The sequence below is a fragment of the Mesoplodon mirus genome (genome assembly GCF_964341445.2).
Source record: "Mesoplodon mirus genome assembly, chromosome: 14".
NCBI lineage: Eukaryota > Metazoa > Chordata > Mammalia > Artiodactyla > Ziphiidae > Mesoplodon > Mesoplodon mirus.
In genome coordinates, this window is record NC_138990.1 from 77,598,623 (window position 1) to 77,611,586 (window position 12,964).

Sequence of the window (12,964 nt, forward strand, 5' to 3'; positions counted from 1 at the left end):
TCGAACCCATGTCCCCTGCATTGGCAGGTAGATTCTTGACCACTGAGCCACCAGGGAAGTTCCAAGAGTATAATCTTTAAAAATTGTGAATCACTGTGTTGTGCATCTGAAACTTATATAATATTGTATATCAACTCTACCTCAATTAAAAGGAAGTTGTGTGGCAGTGAGAAAGCAGTGGAATAAAACTGGTGTGGCAGTGAGAAAGCAGTGGAATAAAACTGGAACTGAGATATTTTGTTTGTAAATCCTGTATTATTTCTATTATACCATTTGCCTCCCAAAGTATGCCTATTTCCCTTTTTAGCCTTAGACTCCCCAAATTCAGAGCTAAACTCAATTTTAATTTGAGTAATACAGCCCAGATATTCAACAACTTCTCTTACTTTGCAACTTTTAATTGATTTTTGCTTTGTGTAATTTTACTTTAGATATTGTTTATGAAATAATTTTGGGAATTTCCTCAAATCTTTCAAAAAGTAAATGAGATAAATTGGTTTATATCTATGAAAACTGATCACTGTGTTATGGCTGTGTTCACATTTTTTTTTTTTTGCGGTATGCAGGCCTCTCACTGCTGTGGCCTCTCCCGCTGCAGAGCACAGGCTCTGGACGCGCAGGCTCAGCGGCCATGGCTCACAGGCCCAGCCGCTTCCGCGGCACGTGGGATCCTCCCGGACCGGGGCACGAACCTGCATCAGCAGGTGGATTCTCAACCACTGTGCCACGAGGGAAGCCCTCCACACTTTTGTTTTTTTAACTAATGTTTTATGTAACTCACCTCTTTAGGCGATATGTTGATACATTTTAAAATAAAAAAATCGGGCTTCCCTGGTGGCACAGTGGTTGAGAGTCTGCCTGCCGATGCAGGGGACGCAGGTTCGTGCCCCGGTCCGGGAAGATCCCACGTGCCGTGGAACGGCTGGCTCCGTGAGCCATGGCTGCTGAGCCTGCGTGTCCGGAGCCTGTGCTCCGCAGCGGGAGAGGCCACAGCAGTAAGAGGCCCGTGTACCGCAAAAAAAAAAAAAAATAATAATAATAATAATAATAAATCATTCTTTGGAGGAAACAAGTATGAGAATAGTTTATCACTTATTCCATCTCAACAAATATTTGAGGCTGTTGTCATCCATCAAGTAGATTAATACACTTTGTGATAGAAGGATCAGTGAACACAAAAATTGATATTTTTTATCACATTTTTAGAAATTACATTCTTTTACTCCAGTTATATAAGGTGCTCTTTATTAATGTGGATAATTATCAATTTGTAAATATTGGGGATATATCTATTTGTATACATATATATACTCTATTCTATCTGTACTACTCTCTTCTGCCTAGGCTCAACCCTCCTGGGTGATTCTAAGGGCAGAAAGAGCAATATAAGTAGCAAATTGCTGTATCTGTCATAATTCCATATTAAAAAGAATGGGTTTCTACCATTTCCAAAATTTCCAGACAGTATGCCAATGAGTAGTACAGCAAAACAAATTAGATGTAAAACTTCATGATTTGTTACCTACTTGTCCATGACCAGAGTCAGTGGTAGGGAACAAGAGGTATGCTCCATACCTGGAAACTCATTCCAACATGCAACCCAAGGTAGCTTCTTTAAAATGTATTGATTAAAGTTTAACAGAGAACTCACATTCTTTCCCTCAGTTTTTGTCATTAGCAGAAATCCCTGCCAGAACCTTCCCTGGAGCTAGCTAGACCCCTAGTGGTTTCATTTTTTTTTTCCTTTTGTTTTTTAAATTGTGGTGAAATATACATAAAATTTACCATTTTAACTATTCATGACTTTTTCTAATTTGTTTTTTCTTCATTGTGGCTGACTTAACTGTAACTCAGTTAAGATCTGTTTAAGTATGTTTTTCAAAATAGTTCTGGAGAAAGTGAGCAAGAATCTTCTTAAAGTGTACTACATCCATCAGAGAACAGTCTATGAAATTGCAGGGCACCTGAGGTTAGTAAGATCACTGTGAAGATGGTTTATAAGTTGTAAAAGTGAGGATGAATTAATATTTTCTTATTGCAGGGGGAAAATGCCAGAGCATTTTTTGTTTTCATGAAGACTAATATTAATTTTTCTTCAGATGGTAGTTATTTCAAATTAAGACATGGTAACATAATTCTCTTTTCATGTTTTTCAACAAAAGAGAATGTGAACAGGGAAATATGAAGGACAAACTTTTTCTTGAAAAGTTGTAAAGAGGCAGTAATGTATACTATTAGAGAAAAATGTATCTACTGTAGTAATTAAGGTTTGACAGCAAGCTAATTGAAAGCATCAGAGAACTTTACATCTGGATTTCTCTATATATTCCGCAGAGGATTTTACCCAAAGAATTTTTCTTAGAATTAAAGTCCATATTCTGATGAGCCTAAGGCTAGGTCATGGTTAAAATAAGCAGTAATTAAAAATAGTGTCACTCCTTACTTTAACTGTAAACTATCTTCAGGCCTGAGCAGAATATGAACTTTAAGAAAATTGTTTGGCTAAAATTCCTCTGGGGATTGATGGAAATAGATAGATAGGTAGATAGATAATCTGTAATAATATAATATATGTTATGTATAATATATATATACACACTTATATAATGGAACACTTAAGATTTGTGCATTTATTTGTACATTTTATAAGGGGAGGGGAAGGATTGTAAATAAACATTAAACTCCAGTTAATGATATGCATGCTAAAGTGGCTTAAAGTGGTGAAGTGTACAGATGTCTGAAACTTCAAAATGTATCAAAATATAAGATGGTTGATAGAAGGACGGTTTGATGGATAGATATATGGTAAAGCAATTACTATGAAACATTAACTGTAGAATCTAGGTAGTAGGTTTGTGTATGTTTATTGTCAAAGTCTTAACAACTTTTCTGTATATTTGAAATTTTTCATAATAAAATATTGGAAAAAAATAGTGTTAGCGATAAGATACCTAAATAGTTCTAGTAGATCTACTTTGGTTCAATTAATATTTATTGACATATTGACACCTCTAGTATGCCAAGTGATATAACAGGTATTAGGGATATATAGTGACTCAAGATTCTCAGGTGGGGAGTAGTAGGAGATGAAATTGGAGAGGACATAGGTTGGGTAATGGAGAGTCCTATATACCATAATAAGGAGCTTGGCCTTTATCCTATGGGGTTTTAGGCAGGGGAATTATAGGTAGATCACTCTTGTAGCTTTGTGGAAGCTATATTTGAGGTCGTGGTGGCAGTGGTGGGGATAGACTAAAGATAACAATATCAGTTAGGAAGCAGTATTCCAGGTACAGATAATTAAGATCTGAATTACAATGGGGCTAGATTCTAGAAATATTTAGGAGCAATCAACAGAACTTGATGATTGGTTTGATTAGCCGTAGGTGGGTTGTAGGAAATCAAGAATCATATAAATAACCATATAAGAGAAGGATCAAGTTTGGGGCTGGAGGATAAAACGATGAATTTGGTTTAAGGTATGTTATGTTTCAGATATGTGAAAGTAACCAGGTTAGGTCCAAGATGGAGTCATTCATGCTAAGCCCCATGTCAGCAAACCTAAACTAAGCTTCTTCGCTGGGCTCTTCTAGAAAAGGACGGTCGAGGTCAATGAATTAGTGCCTGCCTGCTCAGCACAAGTTACCTAAGACTTCCCTTTGCAACATGTAAGGAAAGTAACCCTGCTTTAACCAATCAGCTAATGCCCAGTATAACTTCCTTGTTCCTGCTCACTTTGGTCTATAAAATCTCTTACTTTGTACAGCAATTCAGAGGTCCTTTCTATCTACTAGATTGGATGTTGCCAACTTCATGAATCATTGAATAAAAGCTTGTTATGTCAATATATTTTTTCTGGAAATTTTTCTTTTAACAGATATTATCTAGTCAAAGAGGTATTTATTCATTCATTTGTACCTATGTTATTTGACAAATATTGACCACAGAATTCCATGCCTGCTCTTAATGATAAGATGGTGAGCAAAATGGACATAAATAATGCCTTTAAGAAACATAGTCTAGAGGGAAGAGATATGGGGACATATGTATATGTATAACTGGTTCACTTTGTTATAAAGCAGAAACTAACACACGATTGTATAGCAATTATACTCCAATAAAGATGTTAAAAACAAAAAGAAACAGTCTGTGGGAGAGACAATTAAATCAGAAGGGATAATAAAGAGTGATCTTTCTGGTGATAGGAGAAGCAAAGGATGCTGTGGAACTTCATAGAAGGGACAGCTATCTTAGTCTGTCCGTGGCTTGCAGGAGCAGGATGTATCAGTGTGAAGCTTTGGATGAAGCCTGGGCTGAAGATACCAATTAATGTCTTTCTGCTGCTGATTCCTGAGAGTTGATAAAAATGTCAAGGGATAATATATAGAAATTAAAGAAGAAAAGGCTAGAGGCAAATAAAAAGTTATAGAAGGAGGTGAAATAACAAGGTAGAAGAACTAGTTGAGTGTGGTATGATGGAAGTTAAATGTTTCAGGATAAAAAGCAAAGTCAAGAGTGTTAAATAGTATAGAGATCTGTGATGAGTTAGGCACTAATTTGTCCATTGGGTTTGGCAGTTCAGAGGTCATTGGTGACTAAGTGAAAGCAGTTTCAGTGAACTGATGTTTAGTTAAAACCAAAAAAGAGTTAATCTTTAGGGGCCAAGATTTTTAACATAAGAAAAAAGAACTACAAGAAAAAAAAACACAAATGAAATAAACCCCTCTTCATCCTAATTTTAAATTGGAAATATCAGTTAAAACTCATGGTTTTTTTTCCTTTTAAAAATATGTATTTATGTTCACTGAAAAAGTCTAAAAGCTATAGCTCTAGAGAAATAGTAGATTCCAAGTCTAAGGCAGGGAATATATGAGTCAGGTACATGCTGCACCATAAAAGTAAGGCAGCTGCCAAAGGCTAATTGGGGCATATCAAAAGGAGAAAGGAGCCGACATGAAGGGAAACAATTGGAGAGTCAAAACTGATAATGACTACATGGGATTGGAGTGCATCAAGCATCTAAAAATCCACAGGTTCTTAAAGATTTTTAACACACACATACACACACACATACACACACACTCACTCTCTCATTGGATGTGTGGAGGTTGCTAGGGCACCAATTCATAACTCTAAACAAGGGATTGGCAGGCTATGGCTTATGGCCCCAATCCAGTCCACCTCCTATTGTTGTAAGGCCTGAGAGCCAAGAAGAGTTTTTACATTTTAAGTAGCTGGAAAAAAAATCAAAAGAAGAATATTTCATAATGTGAAGATTACATGAAATTCAAAATTTCAGTATTCATAAATAAAGTTTTATTGGAACATAGACATCCTTATTCATTTAAGCATTGTCTATGGTTGCTTATTTGCTATAATGACAGAGTTGAATCGTTGTGACAGAGACCACATTGTCTGCAAAGCCTAAAATATTTACTATCTGGCCCTTTATGGAAAACGTTTGCTGATCTCTGCTCTGAACATTGATAAATAAAAGGAAAGAATCAAGCATTTATCCTACCTTTTTTAAACTTCCTTTCATGAAAACCAAATAGTTGATGAAGGACAAATTTTTTTACAGAAGAACTGCATGTAATAAATACACGTGAAATGATAGAAAATCCCTATTTTTGAATCCCCCATGAAAAAATTGTTAGGTAGCATTCACCAATGTATTTTAAAACCACCAAGTAGAAGTTTGATGGGGAATTTTAAGTGGAGGAATCAGATACCATCTGGATCTGTTGGTCAATTATAGCATCACTAAAACTTGGGGCAACCAAATATTTATGTACCTCATGATATGATGTAAAAAACTGCCTAAAAGCTGCACTTGAAGCAAGAAAATGGATTATAATGCTAGTGTATAGGAAATAACAGGGGACAGAAGAACAATTTAAATGAGCAATCTATCAACCAAACCCAGAATATGAAGCATTATATAGAATAAATGACCTGGTTTCTCTAAGGAATGAACTATGTAAATGGATTAGACATAAATGTGAAAGGCAAAAGCTTTAATAACAGAAGAATATCTGTGTAACACTGGGAGGAGGGAAGGACATCTTAAACAAGGCATAAAAAACATACCATAAAGGAAAAGGTGGTACATTCTTATCTATAATGTGGTTGAATTTCTCTTTAACAACCATAAAGACAGGGACAAGACAAGCAACAAATAGGAAGGAGTTACTTAACAAAGGATTAGTTCCAGAATATGTAAAGAACTCCTCCAAATCAGTGAGAAAAAGGCAAAGAACGTAATAAAAATGAGTGAAAGATAGGAATAGGCGTTTCTAGAAAGAAGAAACATAAATAACCAGAAACATATGAACATATGTTTAGCCTTATTATTAATTAGGCAAGTGCAAATTAGAATCTTACGAAGAAACTATTTCACAGATACTAGGAATGGCAAAAAAGTTGAAATACGAATGTTAAATCTAAGTGTTAGATTGTAGAGCAATGGAATCGCTTACTCTTCGCTAGTGGAAATATAAATTGGTAAAACTACTTTGGGAAAAATTTGGAATTATTTATTAAAATTTAAGATGTGCATTGCCTATCACCAGAAATTCTATTCTTGGGTATATACCCTAGGGATATGTAGAAAAATGTTCATAGCAGCACTGTTTGTAATAGAAAAAGCTAGAAACCACCTAAATGTCCATCAACAGTAGATGAATAAATTATGATACTCATCCAGTGGAATACAACAGGCAATGGAAATGAATAAACTTACATCTATACACATCAGCATGAATCTATTTCCAAAACATAGTATTGAATGAAAAAAGCATGTAACACAAAGAATGCACTATGTTTTTGTTTATATGAAGTTTAGAAATAAGTAAAACTAAATATCATGTTATTTAGGGATGTAGCCACATACAGGGAAACCGTAAAGACAAACAAGGGAACAATTAACATAAAATTTAGGACTGTGAGAGTAGGTAGACGGATAGGAATGTAATTGGGGAGGAGCACCCGGAAAGCTAAAAAGTATGAGTAATATTAATTATCATCTCTAGATAGTGTAATTATAGGTGATTTTTTTTTTTCGGTACACAGGCCTGTCACTGCTGTGGCCTCTCCCGTTGCGGAGCACAGGCTCCGCATGCACAGGCTCAGCGGCCATGGCTCATGGGCCCAGCTGCTCCGCGGCATGTGGGATCTTCCTGGACCAGGGCACGAACCCGCGTCCCCTGCATCGGCAGGCGGACTCTCAACCACTGTGCCACCAGGGAAGCCCTATAGGTGATTTTAATTTTCTTAATATCCTGCTTTCCATATTTCTATATTGTGGTTTTTAGAGAGGCCGTGTTCTGTAGGGGTTTCTCTGGAGCAGTGCTTCTCAACTGGAGGTGATTTTACCATTCTCCTCCACCAAGGAGACACTTGGCAATGTCTGGAGATGTTACTGGATTGTCACGACCGAGGTGGGGGAGCTACTAGCATCTCCTAGGTGGTGGCCACGTGTGCTGCCAACGTGTCGTCCTACAGTGCGCCGGACGGCACCTCCAAAACAAAGAAGTATCTGGCCCAACATGTCCGTCGCTCGGAGGGTGAGAACCCTGGTCCAGAGCCAGACTGTGAGGGATCGAATTCCAGCTGTACACCTCACAAGCTGTGTGACTGTGGGGAACGTACTTAATCTCTGTGTCTGTTTTCTTGTCTATAAAATGGGACTAATAGTAGAATCCACCTCATAGGGTTGTGAGAATTAACTTAATTAAAACATTTAAAGTACTGACTATATGCCTAGTATACTAGGCACTTGATAAATATTAGCATTAGTTATTTTATGATTTACAATGTTTATTTCTTTTTGTGTGTGTGTGTGTGTGTGTACGAGTAATCTTCAAAAATTTATTAATAGAAACATGTATTCAAATGCAACACAGGACAAAAAACAAAGAGAAAAGGTTGGAATACCAGCGACATCGGGGAATCTCACTTTATATTTCTTCACACAGAACTAGCACCATTTTAGTCAGAAATCACAGATTTAATTATAATTGCTTCTAATGTATAAAATACGTTATAAAGATTATTTAACTATCTAGTAACAAAGTTCTTCCAAAAACTTATTTAAAACTCAGTTCGAATTTACCATCTGAAACACGAAAATGGTTTAAAAATCGATCCAATTCTACTGCTTGTCGAAGGCAATGAGCCATAATTAGTTTTATTGGAAGAAAGTGCCTGAATTCAGCTTCTGGCTCCCTTCTAACCCCCAAGCAGATACAGTAAATTGAATATTTCATAGGAATCAGAGCACATCTAAAACTGGTCTTAGAAAATATTTTCCTAGACTATAAAAATACTAAATGGAATACAAAAATTTCCGCATGTACAGCAAATAGACTACAGCAGACAAATATTTAAGACATACTCAGATGTTATACCATAATCATCATGAACATCAAGTATTATTCTAATAATTTTTCTATGATTCATTTTGATTCAATGTTTAATTTCCCCTCAAGTTTTGTTATAATGTCGGATACAGACCAGATTCTGTGTTTCTAGCAGAAGTTACTGGAGGCACCACTGAATAATTCTGGGTATTCAACTGGTTCTCTCACAAAGTGCTGAAAGTGCAATTGTAGTAGAGCCTAGCTTTTAGAACAGGGATCAGCAAACTACAGCCCTCGGGCCACACCTGGCCCACTGCCTGTTCTGTGCGGCCTGTGAACACAGCCATGCTTATCCATTCACACGCTGTCTGTCGCTGCTTTCAAGTTACAAGAGCAGAATCGAGTAGCTGTGACAGACGCTATATGTGGCCTCTTGGTCCGCAATGTCTACAATATTTACTATTTGGCCCTTTACAGAAAAAGTTTGCCTACGCCTATTTTAGATAAATCACTCCAGGAAATTGTTCACTGAACAAGGACAAGGTAAGATTGTCCCAGATTAAGAAACTCTTGGCTGAGGTTTGCTGGTTCCATCATACAGTACCAAGGCAGATCAAAAACACATATGTGGATTGGCAGCTTTGGATACCGAAGCATTATTCTGGCATCCTAAGCAAAGTCTGGCTATGATAAAGTACCTTCCTTTCTCTGTGAACTGGCCATTGTGTACCAAGTAACTCAAGTACCCAATTACAGCAACATATTCACTGTTCAACCCTAAATCTTTGTGGCCCCCAAGCATGATTTCCGGCCTTTAAAAATCACCTTGTACCCTTAGCAACCAAAAGAACTAGAAGCGGACCTTTCCCATCCCTCTGTATTGGCAGAGATTCTGTTGGCGCCGCACCACGTACCTTTTAGGATCCTTCCCTGTGACACGCATCATAATAATTAGTGCTACCACTACCCAGGGCCACGAACATGTCCCTTTGGACAAAGCAGACGAAGTTTTCGAGGGGGCACATGGGCTTGGGAGACCGCTTGTGGTGATCCAGGCAGAAGGAGGTGTGGAACGTGACATCGACACCGTCGTAGAGAACCCGGACGGAGTGCTCGCCGGGCTTCTCTCTGTCTCGCCAGAGCTCAAAGATCAACCTGTCCGCGAACCTCGGGAACCTGGCTTCTGTAAGGCCCAAGGCACTGAGAATCGGAGCCAGAGTGACGTCGTGAGCAGAGGAGAGCGCGAAGAGCTCTTCCTTCCGGCCCTCGGCCGCACGCCGCATGCGGCCCACGGTCTGGTTCAGGATGGGGTGGGCGCCCAGGAGCGCGTACCCCAGATACAGTTTCTTCTCCTGCCTCTCTCTCTCGTCCTCTATCTGATGCCTCTTGATTACCTTGAAGTGCTCCATGTTAACACAGCCATTCCTGGTGCAGGGGAAGCTGACGTTGTGGCAGAAGAGGCAGAGCATGGTGTCTATGGGGTTGGCGGCCCGGAGCTGCTTGGTGGACGTGTCCACGATCCTGGCCATCTCCTCGTAGGTCCTCTCCAGCTGCGTGTTTTTCAAACGCAACAGGTACTGCCGACGCTGCTCCTTTTCCAGGTAGTGGTTCCTCAGCGGGCAGTAGCAGTTCCCAGAGCAGAACAGAGCGCTGGGCTGGTGCCGGAAATAAATCTTCTTCCAGTCAGAATCTGGGAGAAAGCCATAAAGCAGAGCCAACCCACTCTGCAGCGTCCGGCTTTTGCCAGTGGTCTCTAAGTGAAGCTGCTTTGTGGACCAGTCACTGGGCAGGAGTTTGTGTTTCTTCAGATAGATGTCCCTCAGCAGCTGGCCATTCTGCAGATGCTGCACGATCCCTGTCTGCGTGAGCTCTCCCATCTCACACAGCTGGTGACTGGGGTAAAAAGGCAGGGAGTGCAAGGGGCTTTCGAAAGAGGTTCCGGATCCTTTGGACATGTGACTCACGAAAGCCTCCAGTTTAGGGTGATACGGTTTCCTGTTAGCCACCAGACTGCAGTCAATTTCTGGGTGCTTCGTTTTGGGAATGACATACAGTGGGTACCTGTCCCCATGTCGAATGAACACATGCACTGAGACCAGCTTAAAATGATGCGGAGCGTGACCTTCCATGCTGCGCTTGGCCACACGTGGAATGTTGCAGTACAAAAGGGCTTCATAAACGGGGTCCATTACGGGGGGCTCCGTCACCGGGTCAGGCATGATCCTCTTTCGATTCCTGCTAGTCACTCCATTCTTAGCTGCTGACACTGGGATCAGGTGGAAGAACTGAAGGCTGAGGCTCACGAAGGCCAGCAGCGCAGCCAGGGCCAGCAGCAGCACGAAGCGATTGCGGAAAAACATTATTATTTGTTTTATCTTCTCTTCATGGTTTCACCTCGGATCAGGAACACATCTGAAAGCGAGGAGAAGGGATGCGGCAGGTTCATGCACTGGCTTTCCGGCTGTCACCCTGCATCTCCTCCTCTCTCCAGGGAACACGAGGCTTTTCAAACCACCTGCTTTAGACCCTCTTCGCATAGATGTCCAGACGGGGCACCTCCGAGGAGGAGTTGTTGCCAAGCTCCGGCCGCAGTCACATCACATCTGTGAGGCTGGCTGGGCACTGCCTGCTCCACACTCGGGTTCACCCGCGGGCCTTCTGGAGACCAGCTGGCTCGCCACTGCCGGGGAAGGGGGATCCTGCGAGCTCCAGTTCCGGCAGGAATCAGGCGGCAGGAGTGCGGGGGCCGGGCAGGAGCGGGCTGGAGGGGCGGGACCGCGGATGGAGGCAGGCGAGGTGCGGGGTGCCCATGGTCCCGGCCCGGCCCCAGCTCCGCCACAGCGTGCCCGGCTCGGCGCTCGCCGCCCGCTCTGCCCGGCTCAGGCTACAATTTTTATTTCTTATTGAATACATTCAATTGATTAAATAGAGAAATATGTTGAAAAAGTTATTATAGTAAAAGAAAATTATACAAAGACACACAAAGCCCTACTTTAAAATGTAGCATATGAAAATTTTACATGAGAAAGACCTTTGCAAGCAATAATGACAGGATGTTACAATCTGTGTTTTATCTGTGCTTAATAATAATTCCTAAACAAGAAACCAGGGGGCTGAACATAAAGGGTGTATAAATTAGTGCTAATCTGACCATAAGCTATATTAATATCTGAACTCAAAGATGTGTGGCCTAACTATTTTTGACAATTATTCTATACTTTAGTACACAAAGTGATGTTTCTTTTTTTTAATTTTTAAATTTTATTTTATTTATTTTTTTATACAGCAGTTTCTTCTTGGTCATCAATTTTATACACATCAGTGTATACATGTCAATCCCAATTGCCCAATTCATCACACCACCATCCAGACCCTCAGCGGCTTTCCCCCCTTGGTATCCATATGTAGAGAACGTTTGTTCTCTACATCTGTGTCTCAACTTCTGCCCTGCAAACCGGTTCATCTGTACCATATTTCTAGGTTCCACATACATGCGTTAATGTACAATATTTGTTTTTCTCTTTCTGACTTACTTCACTCCGTATGATAGCCTCTAGATCCATCCACATCTCAACAAATGACTCAATTTCGTTCCTTTTTATGGCTGAGTAATATTCCATTGTATATACGTACCACAACTTCTTTATCCGTTCGTCTGTCAATGGGCATTTAGGTTGCTTCCATGACCTGGCTATTGTAAATAGTGCTGCAATGAACATTGTGGTGCATGCATCTTTTTGAATTATGGTTTTCTCAGGGTATATGCCCAATAGTGGGATTGCTGGGTCATATGGTAATTCATTTTTTAGATTTTTAAGGAACCTCCATACTGTTCTCCATAGTGGCTGTATCAATTTATTTTCCCACCAGCAGTGCAAGAGGGTTCCCTTTTCTCCACACCCTCTCCACCATTTGTTGTTTGTAGATTTTCTGATGATGGCCATTCTAACTGGTGTGAGGTGATACCTCATTGTAGTTTTGATTTTCATTTCTCTAATGATTAGTGATGTTGAGCATTCTTTCCTGTGCTTCTTGGCCATCTGTATGTCTTCTTTGGAGAAATGTCTATTTAAGTCTTCTGCCCATTTTTGGATTGGGTTGTTTGTTTCTTTAATATTGAGCTTCATGAGCTGTTTATATATTTTGGAGATTAATTCTTTGTCCATTGATTCGTTTGCAAATATTTTCTTCCATTCTGAGGGTTGTCTTTTTGTCTTGTTTATGGTTTCCTTTGCTGTGCAAAAGCTTTTAAGTTTCATTAGGTCCCACTTGTTTATTTTCATTTTTATTTCCATTACTCTAGGAGGTGGATCAAAAAAGATCTTACTGTGATTTATGTCAAAGAGTGTTCTTCCTATGTTTTCCTCTAAGAGTTTTATAGTGTCTGGTCTTACATTTAGGTCTCTATTCCATTTTGAGTTTATTTTTGTGTGTGGTGTTAGGGCGTGTTCTAATTTCATTCTTTTACATGTAGCTGTCCAGTTTTCCCAGCACCACTTATTGAAGAGACTGTCTTTTCTCCATTGTATATCCTTGCCTCCTTTGTCATAGATTAGTTGACCATAGGTGCATGGGTTTATCTCTGGGCTTTCTATCTTGTTCCA

General features: G+C 39.9%; 1 protein-coding gene across 1 annotated transcript; it reads right to left on the minus strand.

Annotated features, from left to right (window-relative positions):
- Nucleotides 1–9,194: 9,194 nt before the first annotated feature.
- LOC309816099 (2-phosphoxylose phosphatase 1-like) lies at nucleotides 9,195–11,197 on the minus strand. The gene has a single exon (XM_082643326.1). It carries the CDS (start codon nucleotides 10,718–10,720, stop codon nucleotides 9,278–9,280), a length of 1,443 nt encoding a protein of 480 aa, XP_082499452.1. The 5' UTR covers nucleotides 10,721–11,197; the 3' UTR covers nucleotides 9,195–9,277.
- Between the last annotated feature and the right edge of the window lie 1,767 nt (nucleotides 11,198–12,964).